The following is a 26,654-nucleotide window of genomic DNA, read 5'->3' as shown; positions in this document are numbered from 1 at the left end:
CAGCCTTCATGCCCTCGTGGAGGTTGGTTTTGGCTGTGGCGGGGTCCTTGATGAGGAATAGGATCAGCTGGGTGTCATCGGTGTAGGAGATGATGTAGAGGTTGTGAGATCGGACGATTTTGGCAAGCGGTGCCATGTAGACATTGAAGAGTGTCGGGCTGAGGGAGGAGCCCTGTGGTACACGGCAGATGGTCTTGGTGGCTTCAGATAGGAATGGAGGGAGGCGGACTCACTGTGTTCTGTCGGAGAGGATGGAGGTGATCCAGTCCAGGGCCTTGTTGTGGATCCCTGCGTCGTGGAGGCGTGTGCGCAGGGTGTGGTGGCAGACAGTGTCAAAGGCGGTCGAGAGGTCCAGGAAGATGAGGGCTGCGGTTTCGCCTTTGTCCAGCAGGGTCCGGATGTCGTCGGTGGCAGCGATAAGGGCGGTCTTGGTGCTGTGATTGCTGTGAAAGCCGGATTAGGACGGGTCCAGAGTGTTGCTTTCCTCTTGGTGGTGGGACAGTTGCCTGTTGACGATCCTCTCGAGAACCTTTGCCGGGAACAGAATAAGGGAGATGGGCTGGTAGTTTTTGAGGTCCTTAGGGTCTGCCTGGGGTTTCTTGAGTAAGGCGTTGATCTTGGCGTGCTTCCAGCTTTCTGGGAAGTTGGCGGTCTCGAATAAGCTACTGATGATCATACGGAGTTGGGGGGCGATGATGGAGCTCGCTCTATTGTAGATATAGTATGGGCAGGGGTCAGATGGAGAGCCGGAATGAATGGTGCTCATTACTTTGATGGTGTCAGCGCACTGACATGTGTCCAGGAGAGCAGGAGGTTGGTGTGGTTGGGGCAATGAGTTGGAGGTGTTGGTGGCTCCTGGTGGGGTCTTTTTGTTGAAGCTGTCGTGGATGTCTGTGATCTTGCGGTGAAAGAAGGTGGCGAGGGAGTCGCAGAGGTCTTGTGAAGGTGGCATGTCGTTGGTGCTGGAGCTGGGGTTGGAGAGTTCCTTCACGATGTTGAACAGCTCTTTGCTGTTGTGCGCGTTGTTGTTGATATGTTTCTTGAAGGAGGATCTCTTGGTGGCCCGGATGAGCTGGTGGTGCTTGCTGATGGCGTACTTGAGGGCCGTGTGGGTGGCTGGTGTCTGTTCCTGGTGCCACTTCCTCTCGAGTTTGCGGCAGGCCTGTTTAGAGGTCCGGAGGTCGGTGGTGAACCAGGTGGCCTTTCTGATGGCGCGGTTGTGAGAGGGTTTCTTGATCGGGCGAGAGTGTTGGCGCAGTCGTCGATCCATGGTAGTGGGTGGTGGGTTTATTGAAGGTGAAGTGGACACGACGGTGGTCAGTCCAGTGGAGTTTGGTGGTGTGGCTGAAGGTGATGTGTCTGCTGGCGGAGAAGATGGGGTTGAGCGTGTGTCCGGTGGAATGTGTGGGTGATGTAACGAGTTGATTGAGTCCAAGGTTGGCGAAGTTGTCGAGCAGGGCGATCGAGTTGCTGTCACTGGTGTTTTCGAGGTGGAAGTTCAGGCCCCTGAGGAGGATGTAGTCTGTAGATGCAAGGGCTTGAGTGCATATGACGTCAGCGATGGAGTCACTGAACTGAGGTCGAGGTCCGGGGCGTCTGTAGATGAGGGTACCCCTGAGGGTGGTCTTGGGGTCGATGTGGATTTGGAAGTGCATGTGTTCGGCAGTGCTGAGGGTGTCTTTGTTGTTGGTTGAGATTTTGATGGTGTTCCTGTGGACGATGGCGATCCCTCCTCCTGGTCTGTTTATGCGGTCTCTGCGGGTGGTCTTGTAGCCGTCTGGGATGGCTATGGCGATGTCGGGAGCTGAGGAAGGGTTCATCCAGTTCTCTGTCAGGAATGCGATGTCCGGGGAGGAGGAGACGAGAAGGTCCCAGAGCTCGATGTGTGTCGTCTAGATGCAAAGGCCCACAGAAGGCAAGCTGGTTTGACTCTTGGGAAGCACTTCCAAACTTGGATACAAACATAGTAGTCAAGGCCTTATATCTTTCCACATAGGCACACACACAACATGCTCTTCGTGTTCTGTTTTTCACCAAGACCAGTTGTGTTCTGAAGACTCAGATGTCATTTAATAGCAGTGGCTGGCTACTGATTGCTGATAAGACCTCAACCTACCCAAAGAAAGTTCCACACTTAGGTTATCCCTTTTTTGCAGCACCTTGTCTAACTTTTTTGGAAAACAATCCCAGACACCATATTCTGAAGGTCTTCCAAGATAAGAGGCTCTTTCAGCCCTCCCAGGAGCTGGCCTCCCAGGGCATACCTATTAAAATGAAAATCTCTCTTCCCCCATGAGGAAAATACCAACTCAGACTGGTTCTGATGGCACCTCCTGGGGTGATAGGGGCAGCCTTGTAATGGGGACCAGTTATAAATTCTGCACCGCTCCAATGGGGCGTTACCTATGCAAATTGGAATAAACCATTTGTTATCCTGTTTAAGGCGTATGACGTGCGGGTGTTTAGCCACATCCCCGTGCGCAGGGCCAAAATATACTGATAAACTCAGTACTCTAAAAACAAAAATGTAGCAGATCGCAAAGAAGAGCACATTTCTGTACAAGAAGCAACAGCATGACTATCACTTTTAAAATTGAAGGGCTTTGCAGTGAGCATTCAGAAGGCAAGATGGCTCATAGAACCACCATGACGATCATGTGTAGCCAAATAAGGCAGCCCTCTGCCACAAACAGGCCAGCTCAACTTTGCAAAAATCTAGTCACAGTTAAGCTGAGAAGGAAATCGAAAAAATCCTGGGATTAGATTTGCCTCAACGTAATGATGGACAATGGACTAATTATGGTGGCTTTTTTGTAGGTAATCTTAATCACAAAACAGCAAATTATTTCTATAATTTCCAGGATACACTGCCTTGACAATTGTGTTTCAGACATGCATGGGGCCGTGCACCATCCTGGCCTTGCTTCGTTTTACTTAAGATTCTTTCCACTGCGTAGAGTGTCATGACACGTGCAATGATACAAGCCCTAACACTATGTAGAAAGTGGTGCAACCCTGCCTCTTTGTGGACTTTTAGGCTTACTTTCTGTTCCCCGAGTACACTCTGTGGGAAAAGACAACACTGATGTGTAGTTGCAAGTTCACTTTTTGTTTTTTTTCCTAAGAGGGGAAAACGTTTTCCCCTGTGCAGAAATCCCTTTCTTTAAACTCCCAGTAAGTTTGTGGTTGTTCAATTCTCCCTACTACTCTGTAAGTTTCAACCATGTGCAGGGTAGGGAAGGGTCATTCAAGAGATGGTGAATGCTTACAAACAGACTTGCTTGTTAGCATTCACAAACTCAGAAGTCTAATTATCCTTTGCGTGGGATCAATTCCAGCGCAAGTAATAGGATTTCCACCCGCTAGGTATCACTTTGTCAATACCGCCATGTGATCCATAAACAGGCTTATATCCCCAAAACGCCTTTGTGAGTCACTCCAATGATCCTTGAAGCCTGTAATCTGCAGGATTCACCTGACATGGGGACATGGTAGATGACTAGTGGTTCGAAGCACCACTTGTCCTTTGGAATGATCATTGTGAACCAGAGTTGTATGAATAAATGTATGTTTACTGTCTTATGTCTATTTCCTGCTTATGACTTGTTGAGTTTTTGGATGATATATTTAATATTTGAATTGTTACATATATTGCGCCGTATTGTGGGGAGGAGTTTTTTTTTACATATATGGATAGTGATTTGTCTAAAGCGAGAAATTGTGTCTATGAGAGAAAAGTCCAGTTAAGATGCTTTAATGTATTATGCATATGATTATGTCAATACGATGTGGTCGCTATAAATGTGATATCAAATCTTTGTGCGAATTTAATGTTCATGTTGTATGACCTATGTTTTGAAGCCTCCTGAGGTGCATAGTGGGAGGTGGGAATTGTATATTTATAGACTGAGAAATTGACCGGTGTTCCCAATGGAAGAATTTATTTATTTACGGACTATAATATCATACACGCCAATAGACCTGATTTGGGCAGGAGACTCCCAATTTTCGAAGCCAAAAATGGCTTATTTTTGGCCGTATCTTGCTTGAAATTGTCTCCGTTTCAATAGAAGTCCACGGGGAAAATCCATTCCTCTGATTTTTTTCCAAAAAAAAAACAATTTCTTGCTCTAAAATGTTGGCATATATCATAATTCAAAATGCATTAAATTGTTCTGCAGATGTTTTTTACTTGGCAGAGGTGCGCAATAATTTAGCTTCCCTTGTAGTAGTATAGTTCAGTATCCTTTCCCAAATAGTTAAGTCCTACACTGTCACATAATCTAAGTGGCCTTGCACAGAACGAAATACAATGACAATGATTTATTTTGATTCCAAATACATGTTGGAACTGATATGCATTTTTGCCTTATGGTTTCAGAAGTTATATTTCTAACCCCGAGGACTGGCAAAACCCATTTGCTCTAAGTAGATTTAGGAGCACCCATTTTCAGACAGCCGTTTGCCCATGCCTTTTCATGTCACAACCGGACTCTTTGTAGGGACAATCTAGCAAATATTGTCACAGTGGGTTTCACAACCAAACCAGAGAACATCAAACAAAGAGGCATTCCAGGACTCTTAGTGCTGGTGGTTGTGAGTGATGTAAGATTGGGTAGGAGGGTATGCTTTTCACCTGGCAGAGTGGGGGCTGGTATGACTGCTCATGAGGGCCTGTTTATTAGCTGGGGACGGGGTGCCCGCGTTTCCTGAATACAGTGCTTTGGCGCTTTCAAAATAGGCAATGGAAAGTAACTGTTTTTAACACATGCTTTAAAACTTTCAAACTGCATTTGAGTGGTTACTGTCACCTGCACCATTGGTTAATTTGAGATGGTGGGGCCCACCAGCACCTATTGTTGGGCACCGTAACACTTTTTAACTTCGACGCACAGCACATGAAAGCTGCAGTCACTGCTTTCATTTATTTTCCAGAAAGTTGTTCCGGTCAGCACTTCCCTTTACTGTACTCTGAAATAGATGACTGTGCCACATGAGGAACTTTCTCAGTTTCAGCTTTTAAATAAACAACGCACTGAAGTTTTGCCCCACCTCCCTTTCATTGATACATTCATTCAGTAACTAAGCTCCGTCGGGGAAGCCATGCACACATTTCCCCCTGTCCTGCAGTCTGTGCATGCCTTTCTATCTGTGAGTTAGTGCTTAATTTGAGCCAGTGGTTTCCGGTGCCCAGCACTGGCACTTAATTGTCAACACCAGCAGTTATGACAGTCTGCCACATGGTGGTGCTGTTGAACTAATTTACATATAAGCATGAAGGTTGTTTATTAAGTATACATATAAAATGACTAATACCTGCCACCTTAGGCATTTTATAGCATAGGGCTGTCTGGAATAGTCTGAATTGTCACACTTGTAGGAGTGTGATGGTCAGAAATGATGTTAGTATTGTCATTAGCAGCTCTGGCAGGTGCTATGGGTGGTGTGATCTACAGCTAGCGTCCTTCGGATCTAACAAGGGTCCTGGCACTTTTGTTTTTAACAAATTAAGCGCTGCTGTCTGCATCCAAAAGTGTGCCCATCCTGTACACAAGACCACCAGGATTCTCTGGCGTGGAACGTCGTACTTCTGCACCGCACTGAAGAATAGTTAGCGATGCAGGGACAAGTATAGAGAGATTTTAACAGCCACTTTTGCTAGGGAAATTATCTTGTAACAATAAATGTATCTTTCATGTTTTAAGAATTAATTCCTTTGGCTGACTGGTATTCTTTTTAAACAGTGTGATATTTGATACAAGAGCATCAGTGCATCCTGCTCCCTCGAGGAGGGTTTCATTGCAGGAGTGCAGCTGCATCATGTTCTTATAACTGCAGTTGCTTCCAAGAGTAAGCCTCAGGGCAAAGCACACTACAGGGTGCAAACAATCTTAGTGGTGTGGAGGGTGCAAACAACCTCTTCACCAGTATAGTGCATGAACTACATTGACACTGGCAAACAGTGTGACTTACGAATTTGATGGATGCTGAATGGGGTTCTTGGTTTTGAACTTCAGGTGCCCATGATGGCAGCGACGACCATTGATATAGCGACCGACTCTGTAAAGTCAACTTTTTCAGACACTGTTCCCAGGTGTAAAAATGACATCTATAGTAGGTAGTACTATAACGATGTGGTATTATGCTGCACAATTTGCCTGTTCTTGCCGCATAATTTAGTCAACCTTGCCACATAATTTAGTCCTCCTCTGCTGCATAATTACAGTGGCCCTGAATATGTAGCTCTGAATGCAACAGCAGTGGGTGGTGCCAGCAACAAAAGTGGCTTTGCTGTCTAAACTGCAGGCAGTGAAAAAAAACTGCAGTCCAACTTGTGTGCAAGTCCCCATCTGGTTCTCTCTCTGCTCCACTATTACATGCTCTGTATTGGTAACCTACTAGCAAAAGGTTAATTTTTAAGGTGTGCCGTGTCACCTTACCCATAAAGCCTTGAATGGCAATGCTCCATCCTACTTACAAAACAAACTAAGATATTATCACCCAACTCGATTGCTGAGATCCACAGATGATGCCCTACTTCAAATTCTGCAGATCCTTACTTCCAGATTCAGCGGAAGGTCTTTCTCGTATATGGCCCCCTTCACTGGAATAAACTACCCCTACAAATTTGTCTGTGTACAGCGCAGAGAAAGTTTTTAAAACATCTATAAACGTGGCTGTTTAGTTAGTCTCGCTAGTCTCATACTCCAGCTGAGCGCCAAGGTATTTCTCCGGGAATGATTCGCTGCGCTCTACTAAGTGTTGCTAACATAACAAGCAACAGATTCTTATCATGACCTTAAAAACATTCATGTCCCAATATCTCTGCTCTGACAACGATGCTATTAGTGAACCAAGAGCAAAAAGCTGTCTTTTGCACCCTCTATCTGGCATATGGCATTGCTATAGAGTAACATTGTAGTCTTTTGCTTTTGTGCAGGGCTCATCCCGAATTGATCTATTTAAGGTGCTGCCATGTGATGGTGATGGAAAAGGAGGCACTGTGAAAAAGGTAATTGCCTAGGATCACATAGTGTGGGCAAGTGAAAGCTAGAATTGATGCAAGATATTTGTGCAACTCAGCTGCTGCATGATTATCTCATTCTCTCTCGCATTTCGCATTTCACGTGAAAGCTTATTGCGTTGTTGTTAATTCTTTGAGGTGCTAGTTCAGTACACTTTGTTAAATGCATCCTGTGCATATTCATAAGAATTGGTGGTTGCAGTGTTGGGGGAGGGTAATGTTTTAAAGCTGAAGCTAAAATGAAAGCAATAGCACCCGCTCTTAGTGCATCGAGATCATTTGCTCCACATACCTAAAGTATTATTTCATTGTCATCCATTCTTGAAACAATTAGTCCACCCAGTCCTTGCCATTCAACTATTCATTCACTGAGGCATGCAGACCTTCCTCCAAACTCTATCTATCCATTCAGTGACAGTGCAAGGTTTTGCAAAACACACATTAGCAGGTTTTTTCAAACATTTCTTGGGGGAAGAACACCCCGCTCCTGCAAAAAACCCTCTGTAGTGGTCAGGCTTGCTGTGCTCGCTCTCTACATCAGGAAGGGGGGTGGTCTGAAGAAATCTGCCAGGGTGCTTTTGGTTCCGAGCCCGGCCCTGATTTCCACCAGGGAGATCTGACAGGACTACATGTGCCATTGTAAATAAAGTGCTAGCTACAGGAATGAAAGAAAAAGTGCTATTATAAATAAAATGGGTTGCCATCTGGTGAACACAGGGGAAAGGGTGTGGCGTAATTCCTAGAGCTGCTGCTGACTTTAGAACTGAGGAACCAGGTTTGAGTCTCGGCAATGGCACAACATCCTGTGATTCTGGGAAAATCACTTAATCTCCCCTTGCCAAAAAATACATTAACGAATGTGTCCTTGTGTAATGTAACTAGTGCTCACATACATGCCAACCCACTGATTCAGGAGGGAGACTACCAGTTTCAAGGCTAATCTTTCACCTCCTGATTCCTATATGCAGAATTCCAATGTTTGCAGAATCATGATCTGCTGGTGACAGGCAAGGCAGCTTGTGTATAACCCCTTTGTCACCCTCTCTTCCTGCCACAGCGCTGACTCTGTGCTCCTGCCAGGTAAGGGAAAAACACAGTATATATGTTGCCATTGATCTGATATCAGATACTGAAGCAACACAAATCCAAAGGGTCCTTTTGCTGTGTTAATGCAGGTTCGAATCACAGGCCTCAGATCTAAAGTCAGGGGTGGTTCCTTTATAGGAGCATTGGGGGCATTGCCCTGCTGTTTTTGTGCCCCCAGAGTGACCCTCTCTTGCCCCTCCCTTACTTAGTATAAATAAATAAATATATTTACAACATATTTTTTGGGCAGCAGCCTTGTTTTTCAAGCTGCAGGCGGGGTGGGAGGATCTGAGTGTCTGAGAAAGAACATGAGGAGTGGGCCTTATACTTAACGTCAGAAAGCCGTGACTGCCATGCAGGCTCCAGCTTACCTGTGTCGCTGACACATACTCTCAAAGTGGGCATGTCAGGTTGGCCAGCTGCCTTTCTACGACCAGCCTGATATGCGCACCAGAGGCCTTTCACTGCCAGCACACATAGAGAGACAGGGGAGGGGGAATCCCAGCTGCAGCCCCCGGACTCCAAATGAGACTGGGTTTATATGACCAAGCGAATACTGATGCTGCTCTCATGTTGTTCTGTTAACATAACAACAAGAGAGCAGCATGTAGATTAGCTCAGGACCTGTGTTATGCCTCTGGCCTAGTGGTCCTGCACATGAGGCAGCAAGGGAGTGGGGAGATTCAGGTCCACGGACCAATGGCAATCCCTGCATGGCTTTATTATGAAGCCATGCAGGGATTGGCCATTTCTGTTTCTTGCTCTCTTCCTCCCCCTTTGTGTGCTGCGCCAGTAACAGCATTGCGCACAGGGGAGTGGTGCGGAAAACAGATAAGTGTATATTCATGTATTTTGTCAACTTTGTAAAGAAGTGCATTTGTACTCATAGAAGAATCCTCATTAACTGCAAAACGTGGGTATCAAGTAGAGTTCCAAAATCATGTTTTGTTTGCATTACGTAACACTTCCAAAAATAAAATGTGGATACCTCATGAATGCCAACAGACCCGATTCAGACGGGGGCCTCCCAAATGTTAAAACCATGTACGGTTTAATTTTAGCAGTCTCCCGCCTGAAATTTCCACTGCTTCAATAGATGTTAATAGGGATGATACATCACTCCGATTATTATTTTTTTCAAAATCTCCCTCTTTCTAGTTCTGAAATCTCCCAAAAAAAACACTGGATCGGTGACTCTGATAGGTCTGGGTGTCTGAGGCACGCGGATGCCACGAACCTCAACCCTCCTGCGTGGTGAGTTTTTGAGTCTTCCTGATATACCCATAGGCTGGCCTCAATTATTATGCCATTTCCAGCGGGATTTATACGCCTCACACGCCGTGATAATGACGATGATATAGTCGGACAGGACTGCAGAGAAGGAGATGCGCTTGAGTTACTCGGAAGCCGGTCCACACACGGTGCCCGGCCCGGAGCGCGCCAACTGGTGCATGAGCGCGAGCCTCTCCGCGGGCTCCTCGGTTGCCATGGCAGCGGCTGGAGCCTCGGCGCGCGCAGCAGACTCGCGCCCTTCTTCGCCATTTGCTGAGTCAGGCCGGGCTGCTCGGCCCGCGTTCATTCCGGTCCTCTGGCCTCGCCTGCTCCCGCTGCGAGCCGAGGGAGTGCTGCGAAGGCCAGCTGTGATAATATTCATGCGGCGCTACCTTGTTATCGAGGCCTCTCCAGTCTTGGTCTTGCGCTTCTGCAGAGGCGGGGCTCTGTGGCATGTCTGATGACGTTACTCGACCTTCGGGTACCAGGTGATCTCTGATCTTGGCGTCAGAGCACTTATGCTTTCAATGAGAAAAAAGATGGGGTAGGGCTCTGCGGCATTTAGTATTATTGTATAAGACAGTGGGAATATGGCATTGTGACATTCGAGCATGTTTGCATCACTATGCATACACTGCTAATCAAAAAACTATGAAACAATACGAAATATTGTGTAGCAAAATTTACTGAATTACCATATTACCGTGTATCCATATAATAATGGCCAAACGAATGCCCTTTAGACATCGAGCCGAAAAAATAATTCCCCGTTATACTCCCTGCCAAGCCAAGATAAAATGTACCCGTAAGATTTTCTGTTATATCAGTGCTACTTCTGCAGATACTTTGGTTGTAAAACAACCCCTTAAGATTAACTACCTGGCATGGAGAAAAAATGCAATTGGTAATGGTCTACTAACAAATATATGGTTCCCTGATCTCGTTCCAGCAGAAGAATGGGCATCTGATACCACGCTTAGAGGACAGTGCTCTCCAGACTGCGCAACACAAATGTTCTTCCAGTACGCTGACGGGAGAATCATTCCTGCCATGGTCTATGTTATGATGCATGAGGAAATGCCCATCCGATGATGTGCACAGAAAATAATGTCAATCAGTTATTTTGCCAGGAGCATAATGTCATTAGATACTGTGTCAGGAGAATAACTGTACATCCTGGACGGTCTCACAGAAAAATCTTCCTCAGATTCTTTGCTGGAAATATAAAACCCAACAGGTATTGTGCCCGGAGAATATCGCCTTTCATGTACTGAGTATCTACAGGCTGCGCCTCCAGCAAGGTGGCTTCAGCAGCATCACCGACCTTGGAAGAGCTGCTCCTATTCTAACCACATTGGGCGGATGATGCCTCTGTGGATCAAAGTCTGTTTAAATCCACAAGGCATTGCATATCTTAGGTGTCAGCATCTTCTAGCTGCAGAGGAACTTCAATTCAAGCCTTCAGTCATTTCCTGTTTGATTCAAAATCACATATCAGAACATTATTACAAGACTTTATCATTATCTAATCTTTATATTTTCAGATTATGTCAGTGGGTGGTTGATTACCAGCAAAGTCAGTCATATACTACACAGGCCAGTATAGCTAGGTATAGCAAATGCAGATGCAAATGCAGATATAATGTGGGTGGAGGTGATTTCATATCGTTGGACAATCATTTAATTATATATTTATCTGACTGAGTTAGGCTGAGCTTAATCCATCCTTATTGTAGCCAACAGTACTGCCAAAATCTTTCCTCCCATACCTGAGCCAAGGTCTTCTATCCCTCAATCTTGCAATGCTCTTATCACCCAAACTCTTGCCAAGGCCTTCTCTTCCACAGCAGGGCCAAGGTTCTGTTCTTGACTCCCTGGCCGAGGTATTTTCTTTCATAACCTGTCATCAATGTCTTTTGTACCACACTACAGTCAAGATCTTCTATGCACTGTCTGACCAAGGCAGCCCCTTTCCCACAACATGGTCGACCCTTCCAGAAGTTGACCAGTTACTTATCTCACAACCCTCAGCCAAAGCCTTTGCTAACCACACACAGGTTACGGTCTTCTCTCGAATAGCCTGGCAATGATATTGTTTTTCAATTCTCTGATGGTATTTTGTCAGTCAATATAGCCAAAGTCTTCTCTCTTACACCGTAATGCAGGCCTTTACATCAACAGCCTGCCCAAGGGACTTCCCTCCCATACTGTGGAAAATATCTTCCCTACCACACTCTGGTCAAGGCCTTCGTTCCTACACCCTCTCAGAGGACTTTTCTTCCACACCCTGGTAAAGGTCATCTCTCTCGTACCTTGACCGAAGATTTCTCCACCTCCCTCAGGCCAATGGCTCTCTCCTACCACTTTTGCCAGGGGGCTCTCTCCTAAGACTTTGGCCAGGGTCAACTCTCACACCCTGGTCTAGGTTTAATCCTTAAAACTCTCACTAATGGCTTCTATTTTACACTCCTGGCAAAGTATCCTCTTCCTCATGGTGCCAAAGAGCTCCTGTAACACACATTGGCCATTTCCTATTCAGAGTTGGTGACCTTTCAATATTGCAAAAATAGGAAAAACATATTTTTGGGTGGGGTACCAGTAGGATGTATCATAGAGTTTTTACATTTTAATGTTTTTGCCCCTTCTAGTATTTGAACAGGCTCTAACGTCCTTTCTGCCCACAAACCCTCCTGTTTATCTTCTTTTTTTCCATCTTTACAGAATTAGTTGTTCCTAAACTGCCACCCCACCAACGGGTCTTTTTTTCTTTCTTTTTGTCATGGAGGAAGAGCATTATGTCAGGCGGGTGCCAGCTTTTTAGCCCCCTCTTGGCGTACTTTGCTTTTTTTTTTTTTAAATAAAAAAGTCCTGATTCTGAACTTTTCTCCTTGTATGCGAGGGGCAGTGAATGATTGCAATGCACTGATGATTGACCATCCACGGCAGGGTGACCATCACTACGATCTGGCAGGCTGATTGGCTGTCAGGTTAAGGGTTTCCAATCGAGGTGAGCTTTAGCCCCGCACTTGGGTACTGTGTAGCGTACCTACCCTAACCGGGGTGGAGGAGCTGTGTCTGGCAGGCGGTACATCTGCCCTTTGATGAAGGATGCCCTGATCCGCCAAACTCAGAATAACCCGCGTCATCTCCTATACTGTGTCCAAGAACAATCACTGAGAATGCCCGAGTGATCCTCAGAGTACTACCACGGTAGTTTTGTTTGACAGATTATCAGGCATTGGTGTCGCCTTCAAGGGAAGAAGGAGACACTGATGGCAAAAAGTGAAATCACGGTTGGCACTTCAAGCTCCTCTGGCTGAGTTAAGGTGTCATGCACGGAGAGGAGAAAACAGATAAGTAAGAATGCAGTGGCAATCACTTATGTGAGCAGGAATTAGTCGAGTTTGTGAGAAGTGGCCGAACAGGTAGGTAGGCGTAGAGCAGTAAGTGGCATAAGAGGTTTTCAAAGTACGAACTTAAGAGACCTAACACAGTTATGTAAGAGTGCAACAAAGTGCACTGGGTCACAGGGGATGCTGATATTGCCTCAGTTGGCTCTATAAGACTTTGGTAGCAGCAAGCAGAAGAGAGGCGGCGGGATAAATGCCAAAGCACTGATTTGTGAAGAGAGTATAAGCAGTGCAGAGAATTTTTACTGGGGACTGTGAAATGGATGGGGACAGGGGAATGGCAGTGGCTGAGTCACTGCGCTGACTGTTAGGGCGGGTGACTTCTATGGTAACATATTTGGTTTGTGCCCTGAAGGTGAGGGAAGTGTTCCACAAAACCTATCCTTGCCTAAGGAATAGGGAAGAGAAAACATACCTGTTAATCAAGTGCCAATGACGAACGAATGCAAAACGCCTATGTGGGTGCAAGACTCGCACAATTGACACCAGAAGGATAAAAGGGTGAATGGCAGGGATTGCCATGGGCTACAGGATAGAATGGTGACAGAAGATCAAAGTTACTGATTAAATATCATATTAACCAATGGCATGCAAAGGGCACCTCATACAAAATTGACATCCACTTGAGTAATGGGCAAGCGATCATCAAGGCATTAAGATGAGTCTTCAGCGTGTGTGAAAAAGTTGGTTATGGTTCAACCTTCAAGGTAGTTATTCAATAAGAGAGTCTTAAGCTCTTTAGGAACAGAATGGCGGATGGGCCAGAGCCCTGGGTGCAGTACAGTCCCAAATCTGGGGCAAACCTGAGATGCCCTAATTAAGTGTTTGGTGTTTTCTAATTCTCAGGGTCCACAGCCACAGTTCTTCCTTAGAAAGTCGGGAGCATGTGCATGACTTAAGAAGTTAAAAAGATGATGACATCATGCTTTCCTGATGCTGAAGGCAGGGCTGGCTTTAGGGCAGTGCGACTGGTGCGGCTGCATTGGTCGCTGACCTGGAGGGGGGCACTGACCTCAGGAGGGGCGCTGTATTTAGCAAAAACTACAATTTGAAACACCTGCTGCAGAGTTCCTTGTGTGTCCAGCTTTAAGGTAGCAACAAAAATGTCATGATAACTCTTGTGATTAATGTTCCTGCCATAGAGAGAGAACAGAGTTTTGTCTAGTGGCAGTTTGATTTGCAATAAAATAGTGCCAAGGGTTGATATACCTGCTCCAAAGAGCAGATCTGTATTTTACATAGGTAGCTGAGTGGATTAGTAAAGCTGTCCTTTATCACGCTTTAAAACAAATGCAATGTATTTGAGAGATGGGCAATGGAGAGATGAGGGGCACTTTTGCTGAGCTGTAGTGAGGGAATCTGAGGAGGAGGTCATATGGGGGGGTGGTGGTGCCAAAAAAAGTGTCACACTGGGCGCCACCAGCGCTAAAGCCGGCCTTGGCTAAAGGCAAGGGAAGTGTACAACAAAACCTATCCTTGCCCAGGGAACTGGGAAGTGAAACCATACTTGTTAATCAGGTCCTACATTACAACAAGGAAAGTCAGGAAAATGCTGATGTGGGTGCGGGACTTACACAATTGACACGTGCATGACTAAGCAGTGAAACAGAAGATAACATAATTCTTTCCTAGTGATTTACAGCTCAGTATCACCAGTCTAAGGTAAGAAAAAAATAAAGCACCTGGAAGAGGGCTTTCGGCCTTCAAGCAATTGCAGAGGAGTTATCTCCTACTTAGCCAGTTGAGCTTGGTTTTGTAGGACAAAAAGAACCAAATGAGCTATAGATGGCAGAAGCCCATGATAGACTTCAGAGTTTGAAGGAGTGTGTGTTGAGTGATTAAGTGTATTAAATGCACCAGACAGGCTTGGCAGGATAAGCAAGCAGGCCTCCCTTTTTCTAGTGTAAGGGAATTTCCTTCATAGCTTGCATAGAGACAGCTTCTGTACGGCCGCCAGATTGTTACTCTGACAGGCGTTACTTGTGACATGCTTCTCCAAACACCAATAGGACATACAATCAGCAGCAGGGTCCTTAAGCAGATAACTGAAATGTGTCATATCCAAAGAGGCAGGGTTTATCCAGAGTTTACAGCAAGTGCAATATCACTTTAAACTATAAGATGCTTCACTAAGTGAAACAGAGCTAGAAAGGAGGTTTCATAAGTCATGCACTTTCAGAAGCAACATATATTAAATTAGATACATTTGGGATAGAGCCAGTGAGTATTAAGAATATTTGACGAATAGCAGCAGTTCTTTGATGGGCAGCGGGGAAATGGTTTTGTAGGGATGACGCTCTCTGAGCATTAACTAAGGGGAGAGCGCGAGAGGGAGAGACAAGAATGAAAGAATATGAGGACGGCAATCCTAAACTGGTGAATCTCTAATTTGGTGAATTGCCAAAATGGTGAAAAACATTCTTCACTAAAAGCTGATGATTTTTGGTAGAACAATTTACGAGATGTAGTACTGAATAATGGGTCAAGTAAGACAACAAAAATAAAGTAAAACTATTTAAATCATAAAGATTATTAAAAAAAAAAAAAAAAAAAGAATGGGAAGATTTCTCCCCTCCTAAAAAAAAAAAATCACAGTAGTCTGTTCTCCTTGCGTACTCGTAAAACTCATGCAATAAGAAGAAATAGGGAAGGACATGCCAAAGGAGCAAGACAACAAGAGTAAATCGAGTGCAATAGATTTCTGGTTGGGCATACAGAGAAGGAGAGGAAGAGAAAAACACGTAGAGACAAAAAGGATAAAAGAGACAGGGAACTGAGACAAAAAAGGTACTTAAGAAGAATTTCAAGATGAAAGGTATACTCCATTTTAGACTCGACAACTAATGACTGTCTTATGTTTGCAGAAATCTGTGGAAACAAGGTTGTGCAGGAAGGAATCTTCAGAACAGATGACCACAAATCAGAAACCAGAATGCTGTGGTTGAAGGCCATATGAGTGAAATAGAGTAGGAAGAAGAAAGGAGAGCTCTGAGGGAAAAAATAGTGAAGTCAGAGCCAGTAATGGTGATCACCTTGAATTAGACTTGCACAGCAACTGAGAAAACAATGATAGTCTCTGTTTTAGTGTAGCTTAGCGTGAGCTTGGATTCATGTAACTTTACATACATTTAAAATACAGCAATTTCTGGCAGGAAGGGAGAAGAAATGTTGCGAAGGAATAGTTGAGAGAGTTCACTGATTAAACTCTTCATGTCAAGTGAATTTAGGGTTCATGAGGAAATATGTCAAGCGAAGTCCACGAGTCCACATGCCACCTTTCACAGCTACACAGCTGTAATAAAAGCAAAAGTCAAACCTACCTGAGTGAAGAATGCAGGTGGTAGGTAGTAGCTACACAACTCTCCACAATTATCCTTGACCAGGAGAATTAGAACTGATCAGGGGATTAGTGGTGGGCAGTGAAACCACCGGGCAGCCAGAAGATAAATCTGAAATGGAAGTGGAGATAAAATGTTAACAAGTTTGAGACAAGGTGCTCTGAGTCCAGGTGGGTATGGAGAGGATGCTAATGCTGGATACCAAGAGCATTAAGATGCTTGGGCCTAACAAGTCTGAGAATTCAATCCTCTTGGAAGAGATTAGGTGAATTTGTACTGTAGGGTAGCGGAACAGAACCTCTCAAGTGTACCAAACACAAAGAGGCAAGGCCAGTACTAACTGGCAGGTGGAATGGCTAGAAACAAGCCAGCAGAAGCAAAGATACCAAAGTGCTTAGAATGGTTGGAATCGGTGGTCAGAGTCCCTGAAGTACAATATTGCAAAGGTTTTAATACATCGAGGAATGACCGATTTCTGTGGCAGGTTGAAGTACAACCTTTCGGAGGCAAACGTCGGGCTCCACAGATTGGCAATCAATGCAGGTGCAGAAAGACCTCTTCCTACAGAAAAGACAATGAAAGTTGTGAGGATGTATAGTGTTTGAATATATTTAGCATTTTTCGCCAAGGCTTAGGTTTGTATGCATGAGGACGAACAGGGGCTAAAGAGAGAGAAGATACTAGAATGCAGTCTGAGTGTGTCTGAGCAGCAGAATGTATAGTAAATAATCTCTAATGGGTTTAAGGAGAGTGATGCATGTATGAAGCATCCAGCTGAGAGAGTGGGAACTTGGGGTTTGGGCAGCGGTGGCTCCTCCGCTATGACCCCACTAGCAGCAGCTGCTGCAAATCCTTTAACAGGGAAAGGATAATAAACTAGGTTTATTATCCTTTCCCTGTTAAAGGGGCGGGACAATGGGAATGACAGGGAAGAGGGAGTACACTGTGCACTCCCGTCAGTTCGCTTGTGTGTTTGGCCAGTCGTCTCGGGCCGGCCAAACACACATGCGCACTGTGTTTGTGCTGTCTCTAGCCCGGCAATGTGTTGCTGGGCTGAAGAGAGCAGGCACAGGCTCCCAGTCTGCCAGGGAGCGCCCTGGCTGGGCACTCCCAGCCAATCCTAACGCCTAGAGCAGCATCAGGATTGGCTGCAGGGCAGGCTGGGAGCCTGTGTTTGCCTGATGAGAACACGGATGAGAGGCAGCGCGTTGTGCAGGTAAGTTTTAAAAACATATATTTTTACATTATTAATATTCCCCTTCCCCTGCACGCCGCCCCACCCCTTGTGACCCCCGTGAGCCGCGACTGAGTTTGGGAACCAAAGAGATGAGACAAATATTTCTGTTGGGTGTGAATTCTAGCCATTCCAAAAATAAGATGAAAAGAAAATGTGTACAGCTTACACCGTTGCGAGCAAAGAGGTGAACAGCAAATGACTGGTTGTAGTACATGGTCCTAAATATAGTAGAGTGGATTAAATACATAATAAATGGATGTTAGCAGAATATATCAGAATAACATTAGTTAGAACGGATGAGAAATTCTAAATTCTAGGAAGACTTACATATATGGAAAGAGGTGGCTAGAAATTTGGAATACCCCCTGGCATGTTAGCAGTTAATAGAAAATTACCTCTTTCTGCTTATGATGTAAATGCACGTGGACACTTGCAAAATATACTACAATGACAATCTTTTCAAACGGTTGTTGTTATAAAGGCAAAACACATTACATTTTTTGTAAAAAAAAAAAAACACAGCCACAATCTTCAGGCAAGGAAAGAGGATCAGTGTGATTATATTTAACAATCGGTAACATTCCTATGCAGGCAGACACAGCTGCAGTCAGTGCTTAATTTGAGGTGGTTGCAGGTGGGGCCCAGAAGCCCTAATTTCTATGCACCAGAACTAATTTTTCATCATCAGACTTTGACCCAGAGCAAGACAGAGAAAGGCAGAAAGTAAGGAAAATAAGAAAACAGTAACAAAGGGAGAAAGCAGGCAGGAAAAGGAACCACCAAGAGTGGTGGGTGAGAGGGACATGGAGTGTACGGTGGTGAAGGTCTGAGGCTTTAGATGGAATCAAGAGGAGGCAGCCTTGGTATTTGGCAATGCTGGCGGCGGACTACTAAGAAAAACTTAGAGCACTGGCGCCTGAGAAAAACTTCGGGCCCGGCACTTATTCCTCTGCAAATTAAGCACTGGCTGCAATGAGAAATTAGATATAGGCATGGAACCCACCACACGGCATGTTTCCTGTGACATGTGCAGTGCTTTCAGTATACTAACATATATGCTATCTGAAAAGAATTTATTATCAAGAAAGTAAATATTGTTCATTTTAAGATATGTGAAGGACAACATGAAATATTGCATGAATTCTCATTTGCAAGATGCACAAGTTGCATTACTATTGTAATTGTTAACTATTTAATGCATTCAAATATTTTAAAAAGGATCAAAACGGAAGTAGGTGCTATGCATACATTTCAGCCACGGCATCCCCAACGCCACAGAACTTGGCCAGCTCGTCGATGCCCTCTTCTTTGATGACGGTGCTATCCACATCGAAGCAGACCGCGTCCGCGTTGCGAAACAGTTCCTTGAGCTCCGTTGTGGTGGTCATTTTGATGGCTTCGTTTCTGCTGCAAGAGAGCGAAAACAGTGGTGAGATAACCTAACCATCAGTGAGAACAGACTGCTGTTGCCCTCACCTGGAGATTGGGTGCTAAGCCAAACCTGACGACCACCCTGCCACGAGGGGCGTAATGCAAGCCCCTGCGGCCTGTGGGACGCAGGAGGGCCTGCAACCCTTTGGGGGACCACCCAACACTTCAGGGGAGCTCAATGTGGCCCAAGACTAATGGATATCTGTGAGATATGGGAGATTCAGGGCCCCCCAATCACATTCTGTGCGGGGTGGGGGGTATCATGTTTTGTTGCACCACTGCAGCTAGACTCTACTACGTTCAGTTGTCTGCTGACCTCTTGGAAAGGTCACGTTACCTCAGAAGGACTCAACTGTTGAGCACCTAGAAACTGGATCATCTGTTTATGAACTCAGATAAGTTCTATTCAAGAACTGTCAGCTGAGGCGGCTGTGGTGGACTCCCTCCCAGACAGGCTCACCAGTAACTACATTTCTTACATTATTAGTGAATACGTAAGGATATGTACACCATGTGTACATCTTAGTGGCATTGATACATGAGCGAAACCAGTGCTTGGAACAGCAGGCCTCAGGCTCCACTGTTTCACCGATGCTGGGCGAGGGCTGGCAGAAACTTTTTCAAAAGCTCCTAATGTCATCGATGCCGTCTGGACACAAACACCGGTAAACAAAGGTCCGGCTTCACCCGAGGGCATTCTGGGTTTCAAGCAGGCGCCTCGCGCTGCCTCAGCAACGAATAAGAAACTAGGGATTTGGCAGCAGATAAAGAATATCTGGCTTCAGATAGTCACCTTGGTTTCTTCAACGACTGGACAAAATATTTTCGAGTTCATTCATTTTTTGGTGTTCGTGGCTGTGCATACATAGGGGGCTTGTATGTATGTTTTGGTATTCACGTACTGGAAACCTATCTCGAGAGCAACGCCTTAGGATTTCGAGTCTGCGTCCGGAGGGCTTTTAAGTTAATAATGTTCCCTCTGCATTGAGCTGTCTGCGCGCTGCCTCGGTCTTGCAGTAAAGGTGGGCTTCAGAACTGAAGAGAGTCCAGAAATGGAGGCAATATTACAGACGGGACCCCCAGGGCTGTGCACAATATTGCAGATGTAGTTTCAGTACTGAATACAATACTCCAAAACCGGACACTTCGTTAAACATGCGACCTCGACAGCTGGGTACATTACTTCAGATGGGAACTCCAGGACAGGACACAACGCTCCAGGTGCAGCCGCCAGAGCCGGACATGACAGGACAGATGTGGCCGCTAGAACTGGACACACTAGTCTACGAGTGGCCTCCACGACAGGATACACTCACCCCAGATGTGACCTTTAAAGCTGGACTCGTTACTACACCTGAGGCTTCGAGTATTGGACTCTCCACTCCCGAGGTAGCTGCAGAGCGGGAAACTGTAGTCCAGGCGCGCCCTCCAGAACTGGACATGTTACTCCAGGTCTGATCATCTGAACTGAACACATAACACTAGATGAATCCTCCCAAACTGAGCACATTAATCCTTATGTGGCTCTCAGAACTAGACACTATACTCCACGTGTGGCCTCCAGAAATGGACACAATCCTACACAGGAGGCCTCCTGGCTCCATGTCATCACAGACACTTTCCGGAACTTTAATGTGGTAACTACAGGCATTCTGGATGTTGTAGTCTAAGTTTGCTTCCACTGATTTTATCAGACTAACACACCTAATACCAATGATTTGTGGCTTTAAAGACTGGAAACAATATCCATGGTGGCATGGAGAAAGGCGATAGCCCTATCCAGATCTGTTCATGGCACTCCAGACGTGCCCCCTTCCTGGGCACAATAGTCCAGAAGTACTCTCCAACGCCGGGCTCAGTGGTCCAGACGCAGCCTCCAGGAGTGGACTGAATATTCTACGTGTGTTCAGGAGCTGGACACAATACTTTATAAACCCGGGCTAGACAGTGGTGTCAGTGTGGTAACACAACTTACCACTCTCCATGCGTCCCAGCATCCCCCTTCCTTGCCTCAGAGCCCTGTCAGTAATTCTTTATCTGTTTGAGGTCAGCACACGCTGCAGGTCAGCAACAAAATCTCTCCCTTGTTCTATAGCCTTCAAGCCCTCAACTCCCATCATGTCCTGCGTACTTGGCACCCACACCCTAAACCCACATCTTTGCACTTGTCTGCATTACACTTTGGCTCTGCCTGCCTGACCACACTCTTGGCACTTGTATTTCAAGCCTCACATTTTCCTCTCCCTCTTATGTATAACCCTGAGGCAGATCTTTGCTTTATCAGCAAGCAGGGCTCCAGGACCTCCCACGACCTCTGTAATATGCCACATATGATGCACTGAAGAGCACCAGGTCAGGACAAATCCACGCCACCCTTTCACAGCACTCATCACCTCCTTCTGTGGCTTACACTCAGCGATGAGCTTGCCTTGTTTACAAACTCATCCCCCATCGAAAGGGTGCTCAACCTGTTAGTCTTCTCACACCTCTTGATAACTAGTTGTAGGCCTCAGGAATCCATGCACGTCATATAATTGGCAGCTCTGCGTGTGCTAACGGCATCTATGTGCTGTCACCGCAGGGCCTGGAAAACAAACAGGAAGGCGACAAGATGTCAATTAAGGGTAGTCAACTGCGACCTCTGTCTTGCTCTTTGGTGCCCTGGCAATGTCATGCAGGTGAGGAACAGAAGATAAAGAGGAATCTTGGGGACTGAACTCCTTACCCTTTTCCTAGCCCTCAACTGCTAGCTGGAGGCTGTTGAGGGACTGAGCTTGAAGTAGCACAGGTGACGATGCTCATTAATTTGTGAATTAATTACAAAGGAGTATTTATTCCCACGTCATATTAGGACTCCCCTTGGCATATCCTGCGGTAAATGTTATAGAAGGACAAATAACCTGTGTCACTAAACAAATGTAATTCTTACCAGAGCATAACCAGCAAGTAAACCAGGGTAACTTCCTATCTGAAATCCCCGGAGTGAAATGCGGCGTGCCCCACGGGCCTTCTTTACCTCCCGGACCCTTTAACATGCACTTGGCTCCTTTAGTGACCACCATTGGCCACAAGGTAGATCACCATGTGCACACCAACAATACCCACAACCATACTAGGATGTCACAAATGTGGCTAGCCACTCTACTGTGGATGTTTACTGCCCTTCCGTGCACAACAGCCAGTGAGCTGGGCTACACCCCACAGGAGCAAATAATGAGAACATGGTAGGTCTCCAGATTGTGCTCCAGGGGAGGGTCCAACACAAGATGGACAAGCTGGGACAAGCAACGCCTTTGATTAAGAAGCAAGCAAATGAGAGTGGCAATAGCGTGAACTGTAAGCCCCTGTAAGGTCTTCCTAGGCCTACAATAGGCATTTTGCAACAAGACAGCGTGCGATGTTTTGCTGCCGCAACCTAAAAAGGTGGAAAGATGAATGTGTTTGCTAAGTTCTATGTGAAAACAGTGTAATATCCTTGTAGGAAGTTGGCTCTGTATGTGCTATTTCAAAGTAAGGAATAGCATGCACAGAGTCCAAGGGTTCCCCTTAGAGGTAAAATAGTGGTAAAAAGAGATAATACTAATGCTCTATTTTGTGGTAGTGTGGTCGAGCAGTAGGCTTATCCAAGGAGTAGTGTTAAGCATTTGTTGTACATACACATAGACAATAAATGAGGTACACACACTCGGAGACAAATCCAGCCAATAGGTTTTGTTATAGAAAAATATCTTTTCTTAGTTTATTTTAAGAACCACAGGTTCAAATTTAACATGTAATATCTTGTTGAAAGGTATTGCAGGTAAGTACATTAGGAACTTTGAATCATTTCAATTGCATGTATACTTTTCAAGTTATTCACAAATAGCTATTTTAAAAGTGGACACAGTGCAATTTTCACAGTTCCTGGGGGAGGTAAGTTTTTGTTACTTTTACCAGGTAAGTACGACACTTACAGGGTTCAGTTCTTGGTCCAAGGTAGCCCACCGTTGGGGGTTCAGAGCAACCCCAAAGTTACCACACCAGCAGCTCAGGGCCGGTCAGGTGCAGAGTTCAAAGTGGTGCCCAAAACGCATAGGCTCCAATGGAGAGAAGGGGGTGCCCCGGTTCCAGTCTGCCAGCAGGTAAGTACCCGCGTCTTCGGAGGGCAGACCAGGGGGGTTTTGTAGGGCACCGGGGGGGACACAAGCCCACACAGAAATTTCACCCTCAGCGGCGCGGGGGCGGCCGGGTGCAGTGTTAGAACAAGCGTCGGGTTCGCAATGGAAGTCAATGAGAGATCAAGGGATCTCTTCAGCGCTGCAGGCAGGCAAGGGGGGGCTTCCTCGGGGAAACCTCCACTTGGGCAAGGGAGAGGGACTCCTGGGGGTCACTTCTGCAGTGAAAGTCCGGTCCTTCAGGTCCTGGGGGCTGCGGGTGCAGGGTCTTTTCCAGGCGTCGGGACTTAGGTTTCAGAGAGTCGCGGTCAGGGGAAGCCTCGGGATTCCCTCTGCAGGCGGCGCTGTGGGGGCTCAGGGGGGTCAGGTTTTGGTACTCACAGTCGTAGAGTAGTCCGGGGGTCCTCCCTGAGGTGTTGGTTCTCCACCAGCCGAGTCGGGGTCGCCGGGTGCAGTGTTGCAAGTCTCACGCTTCTTGCGGGGAGATTGCAGGGTTCTTTAAAGCTGCTCCTTTGGATAAAGTTGCAGTCTTTTTGGAGCAGGTCCGCTGTCCTCGGGAGTTTCTTGTCGTCGTCGAAGCAGGGCAGTCCTCAGAGGGTGCAGAGGTCGCTGGTCCCTTTGGAAGGTGTCGCTGGAGCAGAGTTCTTTGGAAGGCAGGAGACAGGCCGGTGAGTTTCTGGAGCCAAGGCAGTTGTTGTCTTCTGGTCTTCCTCTGCAGGGGTTTTCAGCTAGGCAGTCCTTCTTCTTGTTGTTGCAGGAATCTAATTTTCTAGGGTTCAGGGTAGCCCTTAAATACTAAATTTAAGGGTGTGTTTAGGTCTGGGGGGTTAGTAGCCAATGGCTACTAGCCCTGAGGGTGGGTACACCCTCTTTGTGCCTCCTCCCAAGGGGAGGGGGTCACATCCCTAATCCTATTGGGGGAATCCTCCTTCTACAAGATGGAGGATTTCTAAAAGTCAGAGTCACCTCAGCTCAGGACACCTTAGGGGCTGTCCTGACTGGCCAGTGACTCCTCCTTGTTTTTCTCATTATCTCTCCTGGACTTTCCACCAAAAGTGGGGGCTGGGTCCAGGAGGCGGGCAACTCCACTAGCTGGCGTGCCCTGGGGCATTGTAACACGAAGCTTGAGCCTTTGAAGCTCACTGCTAGGTGTTACAGTTCCTGCAGGGGGGAGGTGTGAAGCACCTCCACCCAGAGCAGGCTTTGTTTCTGTCCTCAGAGAGCACAAAGGCTCTCACCGCATGAGGTCAGACACTCGTCTCTCAGCAGCAGGCTGGCACAGACCAGTCAGTCCTGCACTGAACAATTGGGTAAAATACAGGGGGTATCTCTAAGATGCCCTCTGTGTGCATTTTTTAATAAATCCAACACTGGCATCAGTGTGGGTTTATTATTCTGAGAAGTTTGATACTAAACTTCCCAGTATTCAGTGTAGCCATTATGGAGCTGTGGAGTTCGTTTTTGACAGACTCCCAGCCCATATACTCTTATGGCTACCCTGCACTTACAATGTCTAAGGTTTTGCTTAGACACTGTAGGGGCATAGTGCTCATGCACATATGCCCTCACCTGTGGTATAGTGCACCCTGCCTTAGGGCTGTAAGGCCTACTAGAGGGGTGACTTACCTATGCCACAGGCAGTGGGAGGTTGGCATGGCACCCTGAGGGGAGTGCCATGTCGACTTAGTCATTTTCTCCCCATCAGCACACACAAGCTGGCAAGCAGTGTGTCTGTGCTGAGTGAGGGGTCCCTAGGGTGGCATAAGACATGCTGCAGCCCTTAGAGACCTTCCCTGGCATCAGGGCCCTTGGTACCAGGGGTACCAGTTACAAGGGACTTACCTAGGTGCCAGGGTTGTGCCAATTGTGGAAACAATGGTACATTTTAGGTGAAAGAACACTGGTGCTGGGGCCTGGTTAGCAGGGTCCCAGCACACTTCTCAGTCAAGTCAGCATCAGTATCAGGCAAAAAGTGGGGGGTAACTGCAACAGGGAGCCATTTCTTTACAATCCTTTTACACATGACTTCCGCCATTCCATTCCGAGAGCCAGCTTTTCTAGAACAGGCATTTGTTTAGACTGCCACGTGTGCCCCTCGGCAGAAACTGGCGCTGGGTAGCATCCGCGACACAGCAATGGCCTTCACCTGCAGCAAGATACGAACCAGCTATCTAGGGGTGAAAGTCTGTCCAATCTTCACTCAAACTGCTGAGTGGCTGGATACTGGGCTATAAACAAAGCTCCTCCGCTGAGAAGCAGGTGGAACTCACTAACCCACACCCAGCAGCAAACACACGGTGCACAATCAGCAGACATAGCATCGCAGTGAAGGAGATGACGGTCCTGAGTCAGAGGAAGATGGGGACAGGGGTGCTACCATAGCAGGCTGGACCCCAATCTCCTGTCTTCTGCATCTCCACGTCCAAATACAAGGGCGTACCCAACTGCAAAGCATCCAATGGCTTCGCCATCGGGTCGTAGTGATGCCAGATATGCCAGCTTGGCCTTCCAATTTAGGGTAGACACACTATCGCCAATTCCACCTCCGTGGAAGGGGCACAGTTTACGCCCTCCTTGCTTTGCACACCCAGAGTATATGCTGCTTCCCTCCCTATGTTTGTTACACTGATTATAGAACAGACTAGCTGCAGGAGATGTATGAATGAATGCATGAATGACTGGAGGCGTTTACCATCGCAAGAAGAGGTGACTGATCTAAGAACTTACTGCTGACATCTGTGTGTGACCCAGAGGTCACGAGTCCCCACGGGCCTGCTTAACTTTTCGTACCTCTTATATCGATAAACTGGGTGATGGTAACATCCGTTACTGATAGTGCTCGGAAATACAAAAAAACAACATTAAGCACTATATGAAGAAGTTATTTTCCCTCTACCATGCTTCGCCATTTGGAGGTTGTACATTGAGGAGGTTTGGCAAATGGAAGATTTGAAGAATATTAGGGCAGCAACACTTGGTCATGACCATCTACTTATTATAGTTATATATTCTGGGGGATTTGTTAAGCACAGCACGCAGGCACTAGATCACCTCTAATGGTTGGTGGGGACGCAGGGTAAGAGGTTTAGCAAATGCACTGACACACACATTCTTGTGCATGAGAGAACTCCTGAGAACACTTGTTCCTAGAGTTCACTGTGAATTCTAAGAAAGTCAAACCACTATGGCAACTATCGAAATAATACAACTTTTGTGAATTTCCGACTTTGCGACCAGGCCTGTTATTCTCAGTGAAGCACTGACTCCTCCAAGGAATCCAAAGAAACATAGATGCTTTCTCAAGGGAGGACAATTACTTTCAATACCAAGGGAAGAGCTGGAGCTGGCGCCCTCTATCGTGCTGTGTTAAAGTAAGGCAGAGTGACCTACTGTTGTGAGAATGAGGGGAATTCTGAGTCTAGGGAAGGAGCCATTGAGGCTAAATTATACTGCCTTAAGGGGAGGCAAAGAATGTGTGGAATCACACAAAACAGGTTAGAGGCAAGCTATGGCACATGGCGGTTCAGAGGAAAGACGTCGAGTCCCATCTGAGTGTGTGATAGAGGATTAAGGGCCAGATGTAGCAAGCGTTTTGCATGGTGCAAACGGCGAATTTTGCTGTTTGCGCCATTGCAAAACGCACATCGCGATGCTCATTCCCATTTTGCGAGTCGGTAACCTGGTTACCGACTCGCAAAATGG

The 26,654-nt window shown here is 46.4% G+C and overlaps 1 protein-coding gene across 5 annotated transcripts in view; it reads right to left on the bottom strand.

The window, feature by feature from the left end:
• Positions 1 to 26,654, bottom strand: part of PSPH (phosphoserine phosphatase) — a 172,038-nt gene that overhangs the window by 57,605 nt on the left and 87,779 nt on the right. For 2 of the 5 annotated variants that reach the window (XM_069226939.1, XM_069226937.1), the window contains exon 2: positions 18,616 to 18,774. The exons of 1 other annotated variant lie outside the window; for it this stretch is intronic. In XM_069226939.1, coding sequence (XP_069083040.1) covers positions 18,616 to 18,755 — 140 coding nt within the window. In that variant the 5' untranslated portion in view covers positions 18,756 to 18,774. Of the gene's footprint in view, positions 1 to 18,615; positions 18,775 to 21,284; positions 21,306 to 26,654 lie in introns of those variants that run through there. 2 more of the 5 variants (XM_069226940.1, XM_069226938.1) reach the window with 2 other exon arrangements.

The sequence above is a fragment of the Pleurodeles waltl genome, chromosome 3_2 (genome assembly GCF_031143425.1).
Source record: "Pleurodeles waltl isolate 20211129_DDA chromosome 3_2, aPleWal1.hap1.20221129, whole genome shotgun sequence".
NCBI classification, from domain to species: Eukaryota; Metazoa; Chordata; class Amphibia; order Caudata; family Salamandridae; genus Pleurodeles; species Pleurodeles waltl.
The sequence above is the reverse complement of the archived record's forward strand: the minus strand, read 5'-3'. Positions and strand labels throughout refer to the sequence as shown.